This window comes from Dasypus novemcinctus, chromosome 5 (assembly GCF_030445035.2).
Source record: "Dasypus novemcinctus isolate mDasNov1 chromosome 5, mDasNov1.1.hap2, whole genome shotgun sequence".
Classification (NCBI taxonomy): domain Eukaryota; kingdom Metazoa; phylum Chordata; class Mammalia; order Cingulata; family Dasypodidae; genus Dasypus; species Dasypus novemcinctus.
Window position 1 is genome coordinate 30066815 of NC_080677.1, and position 25584 is coordinate 30092398.

At 41.6% G+C, this 25584-nt stretch overlaps 1 protein-coding gene across 3 annotated transcripts in view; it reads left to right on the top strand.

Annotated features, from left to right (window-relative positions):
• Positions 1–25584, top strand: part of CPVL (carboxypeptidase vitellogenic like) — a 130520-nt gene that overhangs the window by 47382 nt on the left and 57554 nt on the right. For all 3 annotated transcript variants that reach the window (XM_004476077.5, XM_004476078.5, XM_058296839.2), the window contains 6 exons: positions 2516–2630; positions 3568–3626; positions 4966–5045; positions 9822–9888; positions 23802–23924; positions 24283–24414. In XM_004476077.5, the coding sequence (XP_004476134.2) occupies positions 2516–2630; positions 3568–3626; positions 4966–5045; positions 9822–9888; positions 23802–23924; positions 24283–24414 (576 nt within the window). The remainder of the gene's footprint in view (positions 1–2515; positions 2631–3567; positions 3627–4965; positions 5046–9821; positions 9889–23801; positions 23925–24282; positions 24415–25584) is intronic.

The window sequence follows — 25584 nt, forward strand, 5'->3', positions numbered from 1 at the left end:
ACCCTAATTTGTCTCTGTATCTCTGATGACTGGGCTAAGAAAGAGGTTACAGGATTTCATTCTGGCTGAAGCGATAGGATCTTTATTTCTGAGCGTGGCTGACTGAACAGCAAATGAGCCGTGACATCAACTGAGGGTTCAGGACACTACTTTTAGTCCAGTGGAGGTCAAGTAGAGCTTCTTTCAGATTGCTCTGGAGGAGTCGCTCTAAGGCCATGCTGCCTCCTCACTCACTGCTCTCCACACCCAGTAAGACTTAGTCAAGTTTAGTCGGGGTTCTTGAGTCTTAGGGTTCTTCAGAGAAACAGAGCCAATGGGAGATAAATGTGTGTGTGTGTGTGTGTATATATATATATATATATATATATATATATATATGTAATTAAAATAAGTTATAATAAATCCTTTTACATACACTATATATATATGCACACGCACATATATAATGGGGTTTATGATAAGGAATTGGTCATGTGACCATGGGACTGGCAATTCCAAATTCCATAGGGCAGGCTGCTTCAAGCTGGCAGCTCTGATAAAGGTCATGTTAAAGACCTTAGTCCAAATTCCCCAGGGAAAGCTGGCTGGCTGGAAATTCCAGCAAGAACCAATGCTGGAATTGGGACAGAAATTCTTCTTCTGACTTCTGAAGCCCTCAGTTCTGTCTCTTCAGACGTCCAACTGGTTGGATGAGGAGGCTCCCCACATTGCTGAAGGCAATCTCCTTTGGTGACTGTAGATGCAATCAACTGATTACAGATGCATATCCCACCTCCAAAATGCTCTCACAGTAACAAGCAGGCCAGTGCTTGACCGAACACACTGGCCAGTTTGACACATGAAATTAACCATTACACTCTGATGTGCCCCCTTCCCGCCCCCATCTGAAGCATTTTCCCCTGCCTCTTCTCTTAGCTGACTCCTACTCAACTTCTAGCTCGCAGCTCACTGAGCCCTTCCCTGATCACCCTGTCTAAATTAAGTCCCTCCTTCCTAGTTTTCAGCTACTTTAACATCATCCTTTTAATTTGCTTTTCATACTCCTTCAATCCTTCATACTTCTTTAATCACCACATGACTATTTATGATCTGTATTCTCCATGAAAATGTAAGCTCTGAATGGACGAAGAGTTTTCTTTTTCACTCCCTCCTGTACTATGTCCCCAGCCCCTAGCACTGTGCCTGGTTCATGTTAGGTGCTCCATAGATGTTTGTTGAATGAAAGGCTCTAAGTACCCACACAGTGAGGATGGCAGTATTGACACTACTGCCAGAAGCCAATTTTTACTATCCCATTCCTGCCAATAGCCTTGTCTTACTTATGTCCCCCATGTTTCCTACACCGGGGTTTTTAGTCTGCTAAGCCTCTCAAAACAGTTGCTAGAAAACAGGTTGGCTTTCTAAAATTTTTATTTTTTTATTTTTTAAGAGGTACCAGGGATTGAACTTGGGACCTCATACAGGCAAAGCAGGAGCTCAACCACTGAGCTACACCCGCTTCCCTGGGTTGGCTTTTAAAAATAGTAATATATTAGCTTGTAAGATTATAGTTTTGAGGCTGGGGAAATGTCCAAATCAAGGCATCCTCTAGGTGATACTTTCTTCCTGTAGACCAGCATGTGGCAATCCTGGACTCCTCTGTCACATGACCAGGCACATGGCAGTGACTGCTGGTCTCTCCTTTCTCTTCTTGGGTTACCTTGCCTTCAGCTTCTTGCTTCCATGACTTTCTTTCTCTCTGTATTCATCCCATTTATGAAGGACTCCAGTAAGAAGAGTAAGACCCCTCCTTGGCCATGCCTTAAGTAACCTGCTCAAAAGGTCCTCCTTACAATACGTTTATACCCACAGGAATGGATTAGCTTTATGAACATCGTTTTCTGGGGTATGTAAGTTCCAAATCACCACAATCAGTCTGCACCTTTTTAAGGTTTTGTTGCTGTTGTTTGCATCATTTCAATGACTCCAGGCCTGCCCCCTACTCCTCTGTTTCCCTGTGGTGAATAAAGTTTCTGTTGACCCTGTGCACATCTTCTTAGTGAACTAAACCAAAAAGGCAGTTTAGGCTCTCAGCCAAGGGGGGAGATCTGGAGAGACTGGTTCTTTGTTGAGCCTCTGTTAGGAATATGTGGGTCAACTGGAAGAGTCCCCCGATGTTGAAAAAGCTACAAAATTATAACTGGGCAATAAGTCATATGCTAGGTATCGGGGAACATACAAAGACAAAGCCTCTACGTTCAAAGGGTTTTCTGTCTCTCGGTGAGATAAAGACAATGCACTAAAAGATAGACACCAGCATACAAAGCAAATAATAATTCAAAGCAACAATAGATTTATTGCCATGTGATTGGAACACAGATGATTAACACTTTGTACACAGGGGAGCTTGGTCCTTGGGATGTTGGAAGACTTAACAGGATTTAATCAAGGCCTTGAAAGACAGGATTTGGGTAAGCTAACTAGGATGTGTTCTGCAGCCCCAGTGAGTGGTCACTGGCTTTTCTCTTCTCTCTAGGTACAACCCATGAGTGCCCCAGTAGTTCTCTGGCTTCAGGGAGGGCCAGGAGGTTCATCCATGTTTGGACTCTTTGTGGAAAATGGACCTTATTTTGTCACAAGTAACCTGACCTGTAAGTATTGCTTGGGCTTCATTTTCCTGATGGAGAGTTCTTCATCTTAATCTTGTATCTGCTCCAGAAATAATTTAGAGTAAACAGTGAACCACTAGGAGTAGCTTAACAGTTCCAGATTATAAAAACATAACTTTCTGGCAATGTCTCCTAAAGAAGGAGGAGCAACTCGGGTGAATGTCCTGTGTTGCCTTCTTCCTTGAAATTTGGGTGAAAGGTTTTCAGCTATTTTCTAGCAGTCTGCTGAAGACTCAAGCAATCTCATCTTACAAAAACAGTTGGTATTTATTACTAGTTGGGAGAGCTCTCTTGCATGGGACTAATGGATGGAATTATTTCCATAATTACTCACAAGAACTGAACACTTAATGGTTCAGTCACATAAATGTTCTGATATCTTGGAAGTAAGATACTCTGGCTGGGGCTGGGATGAAGGGAGGAATGGAGAAAGAGCCGCTTCTGGCTATAACCCAGATTTACCTCCTCCATCTCATTTTTTACTTTTCCCGGGTCAACCTTTGCAGTGTGAATCACTTTGTGACTCGGTATGAAAGCGTCCATGTCAATTTTGTTGAAGAAGTTGTTCTCTTCAGCTTTGGATGGGAGGAAGAGGATTCAGGAAGATTGGGTGTTAAGGATGACTTATTGGATGGAAGGACGGGTATTGTTGCATAGATGGTTGATGGACATTTCTCCATGAACCAGTTGCATGGGGTTTTGTTTCCAAGCTTCAGCAGAGATGTAGAAACCCTGCATCACAGGGGAGTAAAGGACTGGCTGCTGTTCCCCACTGTAAGAGCATGAAGCGGTATCTGGGGATAGCAAGAGTTTGTTAACATGACATGGACCGGTGGGCATGTTAGTCTAACCAGCACTGGGCCTCAGGTGGGCTGTTTTATTAACAGTGCAGTCTAAGACCTCTTCTCTGTTTTGATAGTGCACATGAGAGATTTTTCTTGGACCACCACATTTTCCATGCTTTACATCGATAATCCAGTGAGTACTCAATGACCCTGTAAAATGTCAGTGCTGGTTTCTCTCACCTTTTTTCTTTTTATTAAGCACATCTGAAAACAAAAAAGACTTAGTTATTTTCTTTTTAAAAGAGAATTTAATCTGTAAAATTAGAACCATTTTGAGAGTTTTTCTGTTAACATGTATCAACATATCTGAGTTTGGGAATTTTACTTGTTGATGTCTCTCCTTTGCTTATTTTTAATCTTAAAAAAAATGTTCTTTGTGATCTCTGCATCTTTTTAAAAAAGATAACAAAGCAAAACAAAACAAAAATATTCTCTTCACAGATTTACACTCTCTAGGACAAGGGATTAGTTTCTTTCCACTGATGACACGAATTCCCCATTACAGATTATATAGTTTCTGAACACCTAATTTTTCAAATAGAATTTTAGATATAAAAAGTCAAACCCATTTTCCTTCATTTATGACAGAGACCAAAATGCCTCATCTCAGAGTACAAAAGAGGGATTCTCTTTATAAAGTTCTTCTAAAATTGGTTCCAGTGAGCTGAAAATAGAGTAATTTTTGGGTCAGCTTCTATAGTTTTGGAATGTTTTTTTGGTTTCTAATTTCAAATTAGAAAAAAAAAGTATGGAGCAACATTTGTATTTCCCATTTGTCAACAATCCTTTTTCATAGTAAATGTCCTGTTCCTTTCGGTATTTAGAAAATATGAGGAAACAAAAAATCTTTATACCTGGTTGGGGATGCTCCCTTGACAAATTATTGATGCAAAATAACTGGTTTCATTTTCTTTTCATTTACAACTCAGTTGTCTGAGAACTTCTGAGTATAAGTAACTTTAGTTTAAAATTAGTCTTAATAATTTTATTTTAAAATCCATTATCTATGGTGGGTGAAATGACTAGATAGCCATATTTTTCACAAATAAAGAAAAGGAAAAACACCCACAACCATTTTTTATCCCCAGCCTAGAGAGTACCTTCTTGACAGTACAGAGTATACACCCTTCAGATTTCAAAGAGAAAAAACTTCGGGTCTTTTGATATTGTAGTAGGGGCTAGGAAAGGTGAATTCCTCCTGCTTAAGCCAACATATGACAGGATCCCTACTGTGGAATTAGGGCAACCAGCACTGACCTTAAAGCAGAGATTTGTGCTGATTTATTTGGGGTCTGAGTTGGGGAGGGGAAAATTGGTGAAGCACAGCAACCTCCTAAATGCACGTGGGTGATGGCCAAAAAGTCTGAGTTCAGAGGCTTGGCCTTTGGAATAAGGTCGAGTTCCTCCCAGGATGGAATTCATCTGAAGGGCTCTAGGTTGCATGTTTCTCTGTATTTTTTATTCCACATCAGGTTGGCACAGGCTTCAGTTTTACGGATAATCCCCGGGGATATGCTGTCAACGAGGATGATGTGGCACAGAATTTATACAGGTACAATGCTCTGACTCTCTCTTGGCCTTCTTCATTTTAGTTTTGAATTTCTTCCAGTACTAGAATTATTATTTATTGATCCTTATAATCCAATTTCTGAAGATTTAAGGACACTTCTACATGAGCAATTCACACACACACAATCATACACACTTGTCTGTTTTCCACTTTGTTAAGCTATCATTGATATTGTGAAAGTGGCCAGACCTTAAGGCATGATTTTAAATTTGTAAACATGTCCCATTAAGAAAATAATAGAACCAGAGCAGAATTGTTCAGCTAAAGATTATTTTCAAACCTTTCAAACAGATGCCTGGGAGGTTTCTGCTAGCTTTCCAACATTCTGTTTAACTTCGCATTTTGCTAGGAGACAACATCTTTTCAGCATTTTGTTTGTCTATTTTCCTTCCCAGTTCCCTCTTTTTGTGGCCCTCAGATGCAACATTTTACTCACTCATGCTTCTCCTTCATGGCATTCCCAAACTGAACTCACCTTGTTTTTAGCAGTCTTTTCCATTTTCGCTTCATTTTACAAAATTATTCTTTTGCTCATAAGAAAAGTGAAGGGAAATGTAGGCTTTTATGCCTAATCAAACAGTGTACATGTGATTTCTTCCTTTTTTCTCCCTCACTTTTGTTATAGCTATTTTTAGTATATTTTTTTAAAGTACCCTTTCTTATTCGGTCAGGTTTTTCCAGTGTTATAAAGACCAAGTCCTGAATTATTTCAGACCAGTAGGTCACCAGTTCATGCATTACAATAATTATTAAAAGGAGCCCTTCTGTCCAGAAAGAGTTAACTTAGCATCCGGGCTTCGTCCTCACTCTGCCCCCCCAACCAACCGCTCATTCCCCTAATCACTTGGTAAGCAAACCCAACCAATCCTCAAGGTGAAAGTGGATCTAATAGGAGTCAGAGGTTTGTTTTTTTTTAATCTCTGATGACAAAAGCTGTTTTATTCTCCTTTCTCCCTAAGGCAGATGGCTGAGGGAGAGAGGAAAGAGAAACTTTCAAGTCTTTCTCCCAGAGACATCTCTGTCCTTTGTTTACCCAGAAAAGAATATGGTCATCACCTTCTCCACTTTCATTTTCCACGTGTCCCAATAATTTAACACTTCCTTCAACCCCGGGGTGGGGGTGTGCCTAGAAACCTGCACCTCTGTTTCTGGCTACAGTGGATCCCCAGAGCAGATTAACCAGGTGCTCTCAGGGCTCCCCACTTCTCTCTGCCTGTTCCTCTGGTTCACTCTCTCTGCTTATTTCTCTGGTTTGCTCCACAGACAACCACCTATGACAGCCGTCCTCCTGGGGTTACTCAAGCACCGGCCTTCCTCATCTAATACTGTGCTCTCATTTTTCCGATCCTCCCTACAAACCTCTTTTGGCTCAAGGCTAAACAAGCTCAGTCGTTTAAGGAGCAAACACCCAGAGGGCGGAGGTTCTGTATTACAGAAAAGCACCCGTCCCAGAGGGCGCAATGCTGCCGTTCCTGTCTGTCTGTCTGTCCCCTCCCCCTAAGACGGTCACAGCTTCCAGTTGACCCTGTATGTGCATATTTACTGCTGACATGTGGTACACCTCCTCTCTCATGACATGTAAAGAGAACCTATTTCAAAGCAGCCATTGTTTATAGCTGTTTTAGTTCTTTTTGCTTCAGGCTCTTAGAACTGGAAAATAGCTAATCAAGGTTAGTGTAGAAAACTGATTTCAGCTGTTTCCTTTATAGTTTACACTGTTTGTTCTCTTTTGTGACTACATTCTCCTCTCCAGATGGGTGTTTGGAATAAGACGGTTTCTTTAAAGAGTGGACCTTTCTTCTTCTGCCTTTGAAAACCATCTCTCATTTTCCTGAAAATCTCATTCCCTTTGACTATTAATAAATAACGTATGGTTGTAAGGCATAGACCCCACCCAGGCATTTGATGTCAACATTTATGCTGCTTTGCTTTGTGTTCAGAAATGGAACTCTTTCACTAACAAGATGTTTAACTATCCTTTTTTTTTTAATTTTAATTTTTCTTATTTAGAATCTGCTATTGAGCTACAATGCCACTCTGGTTTAGAAAAAAATAAAAACAAAATGACTACTGATTAGGAGTATCCTGGCTGCTGCCTCTCCCTGCTTCCACTCTTTATTGATTGCTCACTATGCGGCAGGCTCCATTCTTGGGCTGGGGACACAGTAATTAACCAGCCAGACATAGTCCTGTCCGCGCTCACACTCTAGTCACTAAGGAAATATGCTGCTACTACTCTTCTCCACATGTTGGTTTATCCTGGGGAATAATGCATATTACTAAACAAAGCTCTGTGACAACAAGGCTGATGACACAGGTTTCCTATATTAAATGAGACCACTGAGCTGTCGGTGCGGGGCAGAGAGCGCCGTGGCTCAGCCACCGGGTATAAAGGGACTGCAGAGGACGCTCCTCAGGCTGCTCCAACAGAACATATCTGCCAAGGCTCGCGTTGCCAGGTGCATCTCAGTCAAACTCTCTGAGACTGAAACTACACCTTGCTTTGGTTTTCTTGGTCTGGCACTTCGGCTTAGATTATTTGATCCTCAGTTCTCCAGACGGTCTTCTGTGTTTGTTGTGCCTCGGATTTCATTAGAACTGACCAAATTCTCTTGCTCCCTCTTCGGGTCTGCAGGTCATTTGAGTCATTTCCACCAGCCTTCTCTGTCCTGCTCCCACCAAATTCTATTTTATAAAAATATTGCTCTTAAATATAACTTTCAGCCACCAAGTAGCCTTTGGCTAAAATTCTATTTATTAGACAAGGTCTTGACACAATGCCGGCATGGTTGCCAAATGGAGACCCATGCTTCCTGGGCTGTAGAGGTCTTGCACCTGAAAAAAAAATGCATAGTATGTATACACGCACGCACACATGTATATATGTGTGTGTTGTGAATTATTTATATTTCAAATTCTGCTTCTAGAATTTGAAATATCATGTGGACGTGATTCTAGATTCTATTTTTAAGCATATCCTTACCATGTAAGAAGAGTCTAAAACGGTTAAATCGCAAATGGCACCTGCAAATCTAATATACTAAATTTACCTTTTTCATTCTTTACTTCCCATTGCACTAAGACCTATTGAGTGTTTGCTATTATTAGCCAATTTCTTGCTCCTATCTTACTGTGAAATTAAGAGTCTGATAACTTCAACAAGTGGGGCCTTGCCTTGGAAACTTTGATTAGTGAATCCTGATATCTCCAAACTAGAAACAACCTGGGAGATTATCCACCTCAATTAGAATTGCCAGCTAAAATACAGAATTCCCAGTTAAATCTGAACTTCAGGTTTTTTGTTTGTTTTTTAGGTGTGTGTGTTTGTATGCCCTATGCAATATTTGGGATATATTAATACTAAAATTATTCATTTTTTATCTGAAATTCAAATTTAATTGGACATCTTTTATTTTTATATGCTATACCTGACAACCCTAACTTTCTAAAAATTCTCTGAGGAAATAATCTTCAAACTAAAGCATAGGGCTTAATTGGGATTTACTATTAATATATTAAATTATTGCCAATGCAACTAGCAGGAAGATAGAAAGGGAAGTTGTTTTTAGCTTGAAGCTGAGGAGGGAAGGGTGGAGAATAAACTCCTATTTTTATCTCTGTTCTAGAGCCAGCTTATTGCCAGCACAAATACGGAAGCTATACAATGCAATTTCTCACATTTAGTTGCTACAAAGGCTGCTATAAATAATAAATAGAGAAGTATACTGAAACGCTCTAGTAGTTTGTAATGGTGATTTTCATGGGGCCTTTGAAAATTAAGTATGCTTAGGACCGTGGTGATTGTAATGACCCAGTTTTGCCTCCCTAACCCTTGAACTTTCTCCCCATCCTGGTTTTGTGGGGCCTCCCTGCCTTTCATCTTCCCAAGCTGGTTCCCCATGGCTTTTAGTCTCTCAGCAGGAAGCTGAAACTAACGCCCTACCTAGTTAAGTCATGGCAATCTGGGTCAAAACACTCATATTTTTAAAGCTTCCAAGTTTCTTAAGTTTTTGTTCCCTTTTTTTTTTTTTTGAAAGATATTTGGTCAAAGGTAGAATAATCTATTAAAATTCACTTTTTTTTTTACTTATTAGAAAATAATTCTTGAGTCTGTTTAAATCTATTTCAGCATAGCTCACTGAAACGGCTGTTGGCATTCTGTGAGGACTTTGATTTTTGAACCCTAGAAGACCGCTACACTTTTACTTCCACATGTGCAGTCATTTTCTAGTTTTCCTTTAGACTATAGTCATTTGATGATCTTTGTCTTTGGTTATTAAAACACAGCCATTCTGGGAGCTCCTTGAGAAATGTTCAGGGTTCCCCACAGGGAGAGGTTGATAAATAACTGAGGTGGATATCACCTCAAACCTGGATCAGTGGAACCAGCAGGTTTGTAGGACTACCCCCGAGAATTGTTAAGAATTGGTGAAGCCCGAATCACTTGCTCAGGGATCCTCTCAACAGCTGGATGATCCCAGTAGGTAAGGCAGAGATTTAGAAGCATGCTCAGAGTGTGGATGTCCACCTTTCTCAACTGGATTTTCTAACCCTCCACTGACTATGGAGTGTTATGCACAAGAGACTGAAAAAATACCCTATGGATACAATGGTATCTTCTTTGGTTGTGCCGGTGACGAATCAATGTTGTACCTGTGGGGGCCACAGATTTGAAACTTATTGCCAAAGTGTTAGATTTGCTAGCGTAGCATGAAGCTATCTCATTCCATAAAATGTTTATGGTTGTTCTTTTCGCAGTGCACTAATTCAGTTTTTCCAGTTGTTTCCTGAATATAAGGAGAATGACTTTTATGCCACTGGGGAGGTAAGTTGAATTTATGTTTTCTTGTCCATTTTAAATATCATCAGGCCTGAAATATATTTTCATGACATTTGTGGTTTATTTACCCAGCATATGTGTGTGTCTGAATATATGAATATATATACATATATACATATATTATATTAACTCAGCCCATGTTCAAAATTCTCCAGTTTTTCCCCAAGTATCCTCCATATCTTTTTTTTTTTTTAAATTCCAGGGCTCAATAAAGGTTCACATGTTATAATAAGTTGTCATATCTCAGTCCCCTGCCTTTTGCTGTTGTTATCATTCATGATGATATTTTTAAAGAGTCCTTGCCAGGTGCCTTGTAGAATGTCCCTACTCTGAATTTGTCTGATTCTCAATGCTCAGATTCATTCAGAAATGTGGTAGGATACCATATAGTGTCACTGAGTACTTTCCACTATATTGCATCAGGAGGTTTAGAATCTGCTTGTTCCATTATTGGCAATGCTGCACTTGATCCCTTAGTCACAGTGGTATCTGTAGACCTTGCCATTGGAAATGTAGCTTTTTCTCTTTGTAATTAGTAATCTGAGAACATGTGAGCAATCTGCTCCCCTCAAAATCTGTCACCCAATCATTTTAACATCCATTTGCTAATTCCTGTTTGAATCATTTATTACACTAGGGGTTGTAAAATGGTGATATTTCTCATCTGTCTTTCTCTAGATATCAGCTGGTATTCTTCTATAGAAAAGAACTTTCCTTCTTACCTCCTTTCTATTATTTACTTTTAAATACGTGGCCTCCTGGGTTATTTATATTTGATGTATTAAAATTCATTGCTCTCATTATTTGGTTCATGCTTAGGTATTCCAGGTTTGGCCAATGGGAGCCCCTTTGTGCTGACTCCTGTATCCTTTTAACAGGTCTCCATTAGTCTCGGAGCACTTCTTTACTTTCTGGCACACAAAGATGTTCCAGCATCATCTTGTATTTTCCCTGCCCTAGCCATGGAATTGGCCATTTTTTTCAAGATCCTGGTACCTTTTCATGGGGAATGGTATTTAGAAATCAAGACCTGAGCACTATTTGTTTGCATTGCTACTGGGATTACTTTTAGACTTTGTGGGCAGAACCAGTAAGCAAAATGACTTCATTATGATACCCATAATTCTAAGTTCACACCATAGGGTTCTTTTCTCTTTTCCTCATTCCACATTTGTATGGCTCTTCTGTCATGGTGAGGACTGTGATTCCTAAAGGCGTCAATGTATTTATTCATTTGCTCTGTCCTACAATATGTATAACATGGTTTCAGAATTACTTTATCAGTACTATTACCAACAAAAAGCCTACAAGTTCCTGAACTTGCAAGAGTTCTTTGCAGGTGCCTAAGGATAGACTATGGTATCTCACTGCAAGTTTATTATCAGAGTGTTGTAGTTAAAAGCCGTGTCAATTAATTCTATTTTTTTAGGGTGGTTATGTATTTAATATACAATTAAGTCCATTTGTGTATGTTGTTTTCAATTCCAGAGTTTGCTTTTTTCATCTTTTAAAATTTAGGTTCATTTTAAAAATGTAGAACAGCCAGTATTTTGTGAATTGGGTACAATCTGAGGTGCTAGGAATATAATGGTGAATAAAACAATTTAAAAACATAATTAAGTACTTATATTTAAAGAATTAAATAAGTACTATAATGGCAGGCAGTGGTAAGCATCATGAAGAAAACTAAAGTAGGGTGGGGGTTGGAGAGTGGTGGAGGTACTGTTTTTGGATAAGACTGTCAGGGAAGGTGGTAATCGAGCAGAGCCCTGAATGACGAGATGCTATGATCCCCGCAGTATCTGAGGGAAGAGCTTTCAGGCAGGAGGAACATCAGGGGCAGAGGCCCTGAGTGGGAAAAGGCTTGGTGTGCGCAAGGGAAAGCACGGATCCATTGTGGGGAGAGCTGAGATGCAGGGGCAAGCAGATCCTGTGGCACCTTGGAGGCCATGACAAATAGTTGGGATTTTATTCTAATTATAATGGAAAACCACTGATGGGTACAATGTACAATGAAAGAGTACTTGGACTCAATTTCAGTTCAATTCAACACATACATGTTGAGTATCTGCTATGTCTGAGGTATTGACTATGCATAGGGAAATTTAGTGATTATTAGGGCATTGACCAAGCCTAAAGCTGAAGGTCTACCTATAATTCCAATACAGAATAAAAAGTACAATTAGAGAAGTAGCTAAAAAGACAAGAATAGTACAAAGGGTTCAGATAGCTACATCTCAGTGTGGGACACTTAGACAAGCACAGGAAGTGACAGCCTGGGTTTTGAAGATGACTAGGGATGTCTTAGTCAAGACTCTTTTACTTAAAAGTGACAGAAACCATAGTCAGAATGGCTAAAGTAAAGCAAGAAATGTATTGACTTCTGTAGTGGGATGATTTTAGCATCTGGTATAGCTAGATCTGGGTGCTCACACATTATATTCAGGCTTTGTCTCTCACTCTTGATCTCTCCACTCCACTTTCCTCTTTGTTGGTTTCATTCTCCAGTAAGTTCTATTTATCTGGTGCTTCTCCTATACCACACCCAGAGCTCTAGGGATAGAGCTTGCCAGCTCAACTTCTCTTGCCCAATAATTCCACCCATAACCTGGGATCTCTTTGGGTCCATTTGGGTCACATGTTCATTCTGGAGTCAGTAACTGAGGCCAATGGATTGGAATATACAGATTGTCCAGGCTGATGCTTGTGCCTGCACAAACGCCCCGGGTAGGATCATCGTGGGACCCTTGCCATCTGAACTGCAAGGTCTAGGAATGGGAATAAGCGGTTTCCCGAAGAAGTTCCAAGTGATGATACCAGAGGAAGGATGGCTGGATGCTGGGCAAGTGCAAACCATGGACGTCTGTTGTAAGGAAAAGAAAAAAGAAAAATAGTCCCAGTTGTTGCAAGAGAGTTCCAAGTTAATGAAACTAGGAACTTCCTTCTCTTAAACCTGTTTTCTTCTCTTTCTAACCTATTTGGAAATGATATTCTGTTTAGCATATTACACTGTATAGTCTTCCTTTTTATTTAGGACTCCCACCAGTAATTGCCTGCCATCCCTTGCCTTTTAACAAATTTCCTTTGACCACTTTCAGAGGCAGGTTGGGTCTTGAGAGAGACAGGAAGTACAACTCCTGCCATTTTGGTATCAACCCTGGAAAATACCCAGTATCCACTTCCAACAGAGGAGTCATGTAGTTAGGTTGTAATTCCCTGGCTTGCAAATAATGTGGCGATCTTGTTAACCACGTCATTTAACTTTCAACAACGTTGCCAAATCTTGGATGAAAATTTTGACCTGTTGGTTTCGTGTCTGCCTGGTGGTTTTATGCATGAAATTTCCTAACGTGGTTAAAAAAGGACAAGTTTCTTTTTACATCTTTACTGCCAGGATAAATATTCTTTAAGAAACCTGTGCCTTCAAAGTGATGGAAGATGTGAATGAGGGCAGGCAGGGCTTCAGGGAGAGACACGGTTTGCCAGGCTGCTTTGTCTTCATCAGAGGAAGGAATACATTGAATCCGGGGGCACATCTCTTTCTAGAAGGAAGAACCCTAAATAACAATGCTTTGGTGGTTTATTATTATTAGAATGCTCTGTTTCTCCAGTCTAGTTTGCTTCATCTAGTTGTCTTCTGTTTTAAGACCTTGAGGCAGAATAGAGAAGTAGAAGGAATTCTGGGTTAATAGGAGACCTGAGATTCAGCTTTGCCTGTCACTGGAGAATTTCAAACATCTTTTAACCTCTCTGGGCCTCTGCTTTGCATGCTATAACCAAATGGGTTGATTTTTAAATTAGAACACTTCTAGGGATATTTTGCTTTCCAAGTTGTTCAGCTGTGGTCATCTAGATTTGTTCTTATAGAATCTGTATATAATTGCAGCTTTAACATAGTACTAACTCACTCTCCCTCTATCTCCCCCAGACAACAACAAAAAAAGCTGTAATCGATTTTTCAGGAAAGGAAAATTCTTACCCTCCTGTATCCTTAATTTCCTCACACTCCGAAGGAGGTCGAACAAATAATGCACTCAATTTGTAGAATCCTTTCGGAAAAGTAAAAGTTGTGCGTTCAGAAATGGTTTTCAAATCAAATGCACCAGACCTAAGTAACCTTTTCATTTATGGGCTATGAAGGCTCTGGAGCAGCTGTTCCAAGCTCTGACCTCAGAGTAGTGGAGGCTGGAAATAACAATAGTACCTACTGCATGACAGAGTTGTTTGCTCATTTGGATAATCCTCCTCAAATATTGAGCACAGCGCCTGGATGTAGTGAGCGCGTGGTGCGTGATGGCTGTCACTGCCATTCATGTTGGAAAGCCGGACAAATATAGGGTGGCTGCAGAGGACAGGCTCGAGTGCATCCACACAGGGCTGGGGTGACCAGCAGCTCTGCTCACTCAGCGGTGGCAGGTGATCTTGTTCCCTCTGGTGTGTATCGGTTATTTTGAAATCATCTTTAAAGTCAATAGTTCACTGTGTCTAAAAGATGGAGCCGGCCCTTGGAAGTTTGCATGTGAAGATTTTTGTCTGATTTTTATCAGAGGGGCAGCAAACTGTACAAGGACCCACCTGCACCCCCCTGCCCCACCGTGGGGACGATGGGGAGGTGGCAGCCAAGGGTGGAAGGTGGGCCTTGGGTCTGTACAAGGGAGAAGCAGCTCTGTCTCCTCCCCATCTTCTCATTTCTGCCCAGAACACCAACTGGAATTAATTTTCTCTAAAGAGAGACAAATGTGTCTGTAAATCACCCTCCTCGAGGCATGAAAAAAATGTACTTCAAAAAGAGAAACAAGCTGTGTTTAATTCACATAATTAACTTTCTCTATAAGTGTTATCCTTTCTGAGCCAGTAACTATTAGGGAGATTGCTCTTGTTCTTGAGGTACAGGCACACTTTAGACTCTTCTCGAGCGGGCATGGGGCCCAGCTAGAAGTTAAAGCAAAACAGCCGTCGCTGGAAGGCAGGGAGGCGATGGCGGGAAGCAGGGGGACTGCCCATTGTTCTCTGAACATGTGGCTTTATTCCTACTCCACGGAAAGACTCAGTGCTTTAACGGGTTGTGGCAATGGATGGAGCACTTCGAAAATGGCAGGGCACATGGGTAAAGCTGGGCAGCTCTTCTGGAGAATGGGACACGTGTGCGTTACAGCTGGTTTTGCCTCCATCGTTTATTCGAGGGCTGAGGAAAGGCAAAACTTGGATGCTCTTTAAAAATTAGCTAGTGAGCTTAATGGGGTTTACCCTTGTCTGCCTGGGTGAAGTCCTGTGGAGAGCACGGTGCCTGAAGTTTTATCGAAACCATCACGGTCCACTGAGTTTCGAGTGACAGGCTTCCAATCTGTTGGTTTCACTTGTTTCATATAATACTAAGTAGACTGTTTAAGAGGGCTCCCTGCAAAGCTGTCCCTAGATTAAAAAAAAAACAAAAACCGATACTATTTCCCTCTGTTGCCTTCTCAACTCCTTTCCATGCCCCCTCTCACTGGCCTGTGTCTGGGTCCTGGTGCCCCTCCTTTCTGCTCCCTGTTTTCCAGAACCTTCTCTGCCTCCTCCCACCCTCAGTCTTTCAGTCCTCGGCTGTATCGTGCTCTCGTCCTATTTCTCCATGTTTCCTCCATCCCAGTCATGTCGGGTCTGTTTCTCACACTTATTCTGACTTCTTGTCAGCTTCTTGTCCATTAGGAGGGACCTGATCGATTAAACCACACGTGGCTTACTCCCGACACAGCTGTATGTGAAGAAAGGCCAGAACCTAACCCATAGAAATAAATGTGCGATACGGGGCTCTTGCGCAGGCCAAGCAGTTGGAGGGGTGACGTCTGAAGTGGAGGAGAGAACAAGCCCGCAGTGGGCCTATAACCATTTTGTGCAGGCCAATGCCATTAACTTACTGGCCCAGGTTGATGATCACTGAAGTTGGTAGCTAGAAGGTGGCCTTCAAGAGCACCTGGTTTACCTGCTCTACTTGGAAGAGCCATCTGAGGATATTTGGAGGGAATGGATTATATGGCAGGCATTACACATTACCTTGGTTCAGCCTTACAGCTACTTCATGATTTAGGCACTGTTAGCATCCGCATTTTACCGGTGAGGTGACTGAAGCTTAGACAGGTTAGATATGCCTTACCAAGGCCACTCCCCCATAAAGCACGGAGCCCGGAGTGGAACCTTAGCAGCCACGCTCCAGAGCCTGAAGACTGTCGTCAAAAGGCTAGCTGAGAATTAGAACCCTGTCGCTGGAGATGCTTTCTGGGACCTAGGGACTCTCTCCTTGAAAGTATACTGTCCCTGGGGTCTGTCTCTTCCCACAGCACTGATCCACTTTCCATAGAAGGGAGTCAAACAATCCCCTTCCACAGCTCGTGCACAGTCTCTGGGGTCATTGACCTTATACAAACAGAAAAGAAGTTCCGTGGTCTCTTGGATGTTTCTGTCTTTCTGGCCAAGACTTAGTTTTAATCATAAAGACTTGGTTTTGATCGTAAAGTTTTATGGAGTAAATGGACATTTCAAGTGATATAAAGACTTGAAGTCCTTGGAATGCAATTATTTCTCAAAGCTTGGAATATGCTGAATTTTATTAGATAACATTCAAGCCGCTTTAACTCTTAAGCCCAAGACAAATATCTATTTTCAGTTATGTTCATCTTTTAGAATTTCTTCTGGAATTGAAAATGGTTTTGTGGCTATTTAGTGACTTTTCCAAAATCAAGGTTTAGGCTGCAACTTGAAGAATTTAATAGGAGCGTATGGAAATGTTTGCAAGCTGGGACTCGGGACTCGGGTAGCATATATTCAACACATATTTAGTGATTCTTCAATTGCATGGAAAGAGGTATGGCTGAGGCTTTTGTCTGAACTACCATGCTGGGCCAAGTACCTGATTGGATGTCTAGGGTAGAGACAGCAAATGCTAAGTACAACCTATTATGCAGCCTAAAGCTTCTGAGTTCTATGTACAGTGACCAAACAAAGGATTCCGTTTATTGAATGTGGCCCAGTGTGTTTGTATTATTTATTTAAAAGTCAAATGAACTGTAGTCTCCATTTTAAACAAAAGGGTTTACTCACCTGGCGAGGTCACCTGGCCTCAAGCTGGGTTTCTCCTAAGCTGGGACTAGCTGTAGGTTGAGTGGGAGGTGGAGCTGCACCCTTTTTATCCTATGCCTGTGACTGATGGAATTTTTTTTTGACATTTTCTACCTTTATTTATAAAGACCACACCTCCTCCTGACACAGAGAAAAACACTGGCACATTCCAGGGAGGAGCTCACAAAATTTTAAAATAAAACAATAAAAAAGGGAGGGAGATAAGGGGAAAGAACTGGGGAGAATAGTGGGACCTTATTTAACAGCAGTCTATGGATCCCAAACCTGGGGTTGACCAGGAACCTCTTCCCAGATAAGACATCTCACCTCAAAGGGGAGGAAAGGCCTTAACCTGGAGGTCCCCCACCCACCCACAGAGCGGGAAGGCCCCACACTCAGTCTTCAGCCTCATCGAACTGTCCTGTTTCAAAGACCAGCTTGGAATAATGGGGCATCAGCAGAGGTGGATGGTGCCAGCTGGGGTCATAGATCATGTCTCCTCGTGGAGCACAGCACACCCAAGGTTTGGCCTCTGGGGAAAAGCTCCCTCAGGTGTCATCAGCATCATATGGATCCTCTTGGTCCGTTTTCAACTCCAAGTCCCAATCCTCGTTCAAAAGAGCAGCAGGCTGGGCCTTGGACACACGGCTGGACACCTCTTCTGGCAGCTCCCAGGGATTCGACCCCCATCAGAATCCTCATCGTCCAAAGGAAAGCCGTGCTCTTCAGAAGGGCCCTCGCCATGGACGGAGTATCCGTTAGGATGCTCTGTCCTCCACTGGCTCCTCGATTGTGGCCTTCTCAGTCTGTCTCCTTCAGCCCCAGGCTGGGCGGTCCCACGCTGTGCAGTGGCACACCCTGAGGCGGCTCCGCAGCCCCCACGCCTGGGCCTGGCAGCCTGAGGGTCCGCGCTAGGAGGCCCGCGGTCAGTGCCCTGGACGCTCCTCGGCCACGGCGGAATTTTTTTTTTTTAAGAAGTATTTTCTCATTATAAAATAAGAGTATCTGAAAGGCTTTACGCATCTTTGTATAAGTTTATGTGACTGAAAGTTGGCTACCGTCGACATATTTTTTCCTGTATGTTTATTCCTGTAGATCCTACAAGTTTCTTTTTCAGCTCAGATTCAAGAGAAATAGACTTCTTGATAAAGTCATATTCTTGTTAGAAGCGTTTTTTTTTTTTTTTTTTTATTGCAACAATGTGGTCATGAAATTAGATGACGCATAGTCTAGAAATGTCTAGGAAGTTGCGGAGATTATCACAACACTGAAGCCCCAGCTTTCCTCAGTCTTTATTTTTCCTGCATGGTTATTTTTCCTGCATGGTCATATTTTTCCTGCATGGTCTTCTCTCCTCAGAGGAAATAATTATGCCCAGGGAAATAAGTTTCTTCCCTGAGGCTGGATGAAGTCGAGGGGTCACCCTAGCCTAACCCTGTCTTCCTGAAGACTGCATCTTGTGTTACTTCATTAAGGGTGTCCTTGGGTTTTCAGCGTGTGTATAACATTCTCTTCAAGGCATACCCTCTTGTTCCCTCTGATCCTCCCCCATAAATGAGGTGGCTCCACCAAGGTCTGAGCCTGGAGACCTGGGATTCCCTCGCGTGGGAAGAGTTGGGAGGACAAGGTACAGGTATGACTCTCCAGAAGGGCAGCCTACCTTGGTTCCTTCTGGTCCCACCAGCCCAGTCTGGAATTCTTCTAAGAGTCATTTACGTCACCTGGAGCAATGGGGGGAGCACAGCAGGAACCCCTAACAGTGTTCGAAATGGCATCGCCGAAGCTGGCAATGGCCCCCTTTCCACTTGCCAGGCAAAGGTTAGGGTCCGGGCCTTGTCATGGTGAAAATTCATACACAGGTTTAGGCGTGTCTCATCTCAAAAGTCATTGTTCATTATCATGGATAAAGTGTGGAATGTTTTCCCATAAAATGTACACCTCAGAGCAAGGCAGAAAAGATTGGCTTTTTTTTTTCCCTTCTTCTTCTACTAAGCCTCAGTAAGAAATGTAGCTGACTGTGAGTTGCTTAAACAATAGTAACTGCTAACGTATGTGAAATTCCTTTGAGAGGACATTGTTTCCATTAGAGTATTATTCTCTGACGCTATTTTTTTTTCCTCCTGGAGTTACTGATTGAAGCATGATTTTTAGATATGAACTCTTTTTTCCTCCCTTAAAAGTAACAACATGGCAGGGGTACAGTCTGCTGTCAATGTTGTTGAAACATGTAAGAAGGGAGAGAGTCAGACAGAATATACAATTACAAGTTTCTTTAAGTCCAATTGCATTGTGCTTTTACACATCTGGATAATTAACCAAGCATTACATTCTCCCTAGGCTATTTTTACAAGTACAATATGCTCCTAATGTGATTTCCATTAGGCTGCTCCAAACATCATTTAAAAACTCAGAAAGATTACAGACCGAGATTCAAAGCTGCTATTCCACAGTGACGTTGAGACCTTTTTCTCCCATGGGGGAAATAAGAGATTGAAGGCTGAGTTCTGAGATCCTTCTGATGTAAGCAAAGGATTGGAGGTTTATTGCTTCTTTAAGCTCTGGCAAATATAAACATGTACAAACACATCCTAAAATCTCTGGTCCTTCTTGTCAGAGGTGAGCTAAAAAATGGCCACTCTGGGAGAAATTAACCAAACAAGAGCAGTGTTGGAAATTGCAGCTTGAAACTTCTTTAAATATTAGAAAGGAACTCTAAGGGCAGACTAAAATCCTGATGTGTTGATTGCAACCCTAGTTTGAATTGTGTTAGATAAATGTGCTTATCTGGCTGAGTTCCGCATCAAAAGTCACCATCCAGTTCTAAAATAAGACGAATCAGAATGTGTCTGGTCTCACCTTCTCTTTCCTTTCATAATCGCTTTGGTGCTGCTCCAGGTTTTCATGGGGGATCAGATCTCAGAAGGTTGATGTTCATTCTCGGAAGTCAGGGCTTCATCGGCCAGCTGCTGCCCACGTTGGTGAGCACCGGCGAGAGGCCAGAGAAACCACAGAGCTAACAGCTCTGATTGTCATTGCTGCCATCTTGGGTGTAGGCAGAACACTGAACAAAAACAAGAGTTTATACAATTACAGAATCATAATTATAAGCCCTAAGGGACTATAGAGTCCAAATCTAATCCATAAAACAACCATACCAAAATTCCCCCCCCAAAATATGGGTTCTGAGCTACTTAAAACTTGTACAGGAAAGAGGAAAACTAGGTAAAAAAAAAAAACAACACCTTGATATATTGTCTGGTTGTTTTGTAAAGTGCTTCTGATGGTCAGAGAATTTTAAAACTGAGAAACAAGTGATTCAAGAAGAGTAAATAGGTCTGATCTTGCAAAAAAGAGAAATGTATCTTAACAAGGAGCCCTCAAATAATTGAAATTTCATTATAATGTTTCAGTGCCTGTTTTCCATAAAATAATCCTGTAATTGTCTACTGTGTGACAGCCTGATTCACTCAACCAGGGGAATGATTAATGAAAACGGCAGTGAAGGATTTGTCACACTGACAGAGGGCAAGAAGTGTGTGCTAGTCATTAGAGAACAAAAAATGAGTAAACATGACCATTGTTGAGTTAACAGATGCAGAATCTGGTTTTAGATGAGGTTATAAAAACTACCTGTTCTTACTGTCTTTTTTTCCATAAATGGTCAGTTTAGCAATCCTGGTGTAGATAAGCAAGCCTAGGTTTGGTCCCAGCCTCAGGGGCCAGAGACCTATAGTTTAACCAGAAACGGTGACTGAAATGTGATTCGCTATGAGAATTGAGAGGTTTGGAGCCAGCCAAGCCTGGAATCGAATTCCAGCTAGAAACGTTACTGAAACACATGGATCTTTATTTTCCTCATTGCAAAAAAAACCCCAGAAAAATAGTTTACCTTAAACTGGCTCTTGTGAAACTTCAAGTAGATGAAATAGCCTGGTTCCTAGTTAATGCTCAAAAATTATGAGTGGGTGTTCTTTCTTTATTTCTTGCCTCACTATATTTCATATTCACGATGATCACAAGGGGGAATTAATGGTTTAGCATTAATTTATCACTACCTGCAGAGCAATTTAAAGTGCACACCCTTCTAACTCAGAGTCAAGAAGTATTTTATTATCAGATCTTATAATAAGACAACCGAAGTGATAATTACTGGTAGAAGACATACTTTTTACCATCTTATACCCATTTGCAAGAGAGAAAAAGTATTTATAAATAGTGCCAGTTACATCATTCCTTTATCAAAGATTTGTTTGTGTAACTACTATGTGCTGGGAAATTTATACACTGTGAAAATAATAATCCATGGAATGGTAAACTTTGCTTTTTTACTTCTGTGTCAAAGTTTCTATAATTTCAAAGGAAATGTTAACTTTTGAGGGCAAGTTTTGTGCTTTACCCATTTTTGTGTCTCCTGACAAGTAAACACATTTGTATTACCAGTAAGAAGCTAATGTGTTCATAAGTATGGTTCAATACATAGTCTAAGTTGTGACTGCACAAGGATTTTGCATCAATGAGGGGAATTTGCATAAATTACCAATTTTCCACTCCTTTATCATAACTTGGAAGGAGTTTAGGTTTCAGAGTAAGTCAGACTACGTTTCCATTCTGGCCCTATCACTTAACTTCTCTGAACCCCAGTGTCCTCATCTTGAAATGGGAGTAATGCTCTAGCCAGCATATGGTACCAATTAAATGAAAGCTCTTAGGGGCTCCCAACCTTTGAACTACAGACTCCTGGAGAGCCTTGGAGATATTGTAAGAGATCTGTGAACTCATATGTGCCCTGACAATGCCTTTAGTCTATTTTGAACATATATACATTGCTATTTTTCATCTGCATGTAGACTTATTCAAGATTCATTCTCTTAACAACTGCTTATTGAACTGATAAATAACCAGTATTAGGCACTGGAGACATAGTAATAAACAAAACAAATATCTCATGGATCTTAAGTTCTAGTGTGGGTGGGGGAACAACAATAAACAGGATAAATAAATAAAGCATATAGTTTGTTGGAGAGTGACAAGAATTAAGAGGAACATGGCAGTAAGGGAGCTAGCCATGTGGATTTTGGGAGGAAGAGCTTTCCCAATAGAGGGAAAGCTACTGCAGAGGCCCCAGTGGGTATGTGCCTGGTGTGTTTAGAGCATGAAGGAGTCTACTGAGGCTGGAATGGAATAAACAAGAGGGCAGTAGGGATGAGGTTAGTGAAGAGATTGCATCATGTCAGCCCTTAGGCATCAGAGAAGTCATTTTCCTTTTACTCTGAGATGGAAAGTAATGAAGGAGTTCTGAGCAGCAGAATAACCTGATATGACTTATGTTTTAACAGGATCACTGCCTTGAAAATAGACTGGAGGAGTGTTTGAGTTTTCTAGGCTGCTGAGAGCAGATGCCATGAAATGGGTTGGCTTAAACAATGGGCAGTTATTAGCCTACAGTTTGAGGCCGTGAACATGTCCAAATCAAGGCTTCATCAAGGCAATGCTTTCTCCTAAAGACCAGCTGCCAGCAATCCTGGGCTTCTCTGTTGCATGGCAAGACACGCGGTGTCTGCTGGTCTCTCCCTTCTCTTCTGGGTTTTGTTGATTCCAGCTTCTTGCTTCCATGGCTTTCTCTCTCTCTCTGTTCATTCCATTTATAAAGAACTCCAGGAAGAGGATTAAGATCCATCCTGAATGAAGTAGCCTCATCAAAAGGTCCTACGTACAATGGGATCACACCCACAGGAATGCATTACATTTAAGAACATGTTTTTCTGGGGGTATATCAGCTTCAAGCCCCACAGGGGTGCAAGGGCAAAAGCTGGGGATCAGTTAGGAGGCCTCTGCTGTAATACAGACAAGAGACGATGTTGACCTGGACCAAGTGATGGAGTGGGGATGGGAGAAGACACTGGATGCTGGACATATTTTGATAGAATAGTTAGCGCTGTAAGATTGGCTGATGGATCTTGTGCAGTGTGAAAGAAAGAGATATAAAGAATGGCACCCGGATTTTTCCCTAACAACCAGAAGAATAGATTTGCCATTAACTGAAATGGAGGCTGCAGGAGGGCTTGGGAGGGAGAGCTTCATTTTGAACATATGACCTTTAATATTAGACATAGAAGGAAAGGTGATGTCAAGAAGGCTGTTTTTGATGGAAAAATATCATTATTTTTAAAATACTACCGGATCCTTAGTAACTTTTTCCAGCATATTCCAAAGGTGTATATTATCATGTTTGCTGGTGAAAGGGTGCTCAGAAAATATTTTGACTATGAAAATGGATCTTTTGCTAGAAAAGGTTTAGAAACACTGAGAAGGGTATGACAATTTTAGTGGCGAATAAGTAGTATTTTCCCTTTCCCTTTCTCCCATTCCCTTAATAGCTGCTGATTTCACATTTCGTATCATTAACAGATTTAGAAATACTTATTTGGGGTCTGGCTTGAGAATGTGTTCCTTTACTAAAGCCTTTCATGGAACTTTCTGGTAAGGAAAGCCCAAAAAGCAGCAGAATTGTGTTTACCCACCATGTTATTTCATTTTGGAAGAGAATTAGGGTGCTCTCACTTATTACATGCTCGCTTCTTATTTTTTGTATGCCTAACCTGTGACTCTCAGGCCACTCATTGCTCTTTGGGATTACAAAGAAGTGCGATACAGAACCCTTTGCTTTTGTGGTATTCATGATGTGAAGTTAAGAAACAGATGTGGAAATATTGCTGCTTCATTATTATTTTAATTGGCTTCAATACCTCTGATACAAACAGTATCACTTTGTGACTGTCTCTTTTAATATCCACCCTTCTCAGTCTTATGCAGGGAAGTACGTGCCAGCCATCGCCCACTACATCCACACCTACAACCCCACAGCAGACCTGAAGATCAACTTGAAAGGAATTGCTATTGGAGATGCCTATTCGGATCCTGAATCAGTAGGTGTCTCCTTTTCCTTTCCTTTCCTTCTCTTCAGGAGATTAAATCCCCTTTAATCAGATGCAAGTCTCCTCTTCCCTTAGTGGTTTAATTTGATAAAGGGAAGTGGCGTTGCCCAGTTACTTTCTAAGGACTTCTAACTTGTAATTTTTACCAAATGTTTTAAGGCGTCAACTGATTGTGTCTGCCTTGGTTTGCCATGGGCCTGGCTAAGTGTGTGTGTTTGCTTGTAATTGTCTTGCTTAGTTAGCTCCAGCAGGAGATTTACAATTACTAAGGGTTATTTCAGCGAGCAAAGGGCCTTCCCTGGCTTCTCTCCCCCTTTCTGGCGTTTACGTTTGTCTCTTTTCTCCTCAGATTATAGGGGGCTATGCGGAGTTCCTGTACCAAATTGGCTTGTTGGATGAGGGGCAGAAAATGTACTTCCAGGATCAGTGTGATGAGTGCATAAAGCACATCAAACAGGAGAACTGGATGCTGGCCTTTGAAGTGAGTTCTGGGGCCCTGGGTTGCCCTTGAGCAATTAAAACCATCTGAGCAGAGGAGGGGTCAGTGGACTTGTGGTGTGCAGACATCGTTTCCTAAGGGAAGGGCCCTGTTAGGCTGGTGAAGATCGGGGGCCAAGATGAGCGCCAAGGTAATGAGGAAAAGCCCTGCCCGGGTTTCTCTGGATCGACTCTGGCTGTACTATAAACCTGGGATCGCCCTGGAGTGTTTATAGAACTCTGGCTTTCATGAACTGTTTTGATTTCTTTAAATGCACTGTAGCCCCCTAAAGGCATAGCCTATCATATGGAAATCAGAAGAAAGGCGATCTCGGAAATGGAGGCATATGCTTCAACATGCGTTCTAAACCCTTCAGAACGGTTAAAGCCACAAACCCGGTTGCAGTTGGAGAAGGGCCCGCAGTGTAAAACAAATGTCACATGTTCCTGTGTGTCTGGAACAAAGACTCTAAGCTGTAGTGATTTGAAACCCTTACAGAGAGACGTGGGTAGTTGTATCGTTATATTGCTCCCCGGAAATTGAATTTGGAAATTGAAGAATATGGTTATATCTGCCACCCCTTTGTTTATCTAAAATACTGTTAAAAAATATACCAACTATTAGGATACAGGAAGTTGGTTTTTTTGCCAATGCAGACCAAGTTCATGTTGTAAACAATCTTCCTTGGAGCTTTTTGTCACATTTACCATAGAGTCATCATATTTGGCGCTTGAGTAGATGAGACAAGAACTGGATTTTGAGGAATTTGATCTTTCTTATTAGAAGCTCACCCTAGAACACTGTATCTAACCTCCTTGCTGTTATGAAGGCTGCAGCCCAGTATTAATAGTCTTTCTTCTAGGAACTGCAGATCAGCCAATTCAGACCAAAACAGGAGATGTACAACCATAGGGAGAAGGGGGTAACACAAAGTCATGCCCCCTTTTACCAGTAGGATGATCCCCAAAAAGCAGCAATCATCCCTGCCGTGAATTCTGATAGTCACAAATAATGCGCCTTGAGTGAGCGCAAGAAGCCCGGAGCCGTGGGGCAGGAGACTAGCAGACTCTCCTTCCTCAGATGTGGCTATAATGTGTTGATTTTCTTGTTCAACTGTAAATGCAGAGGAAGGGAGATTTTTTTCAGGGCCATGTAGGATCAGGTTTCTACTTG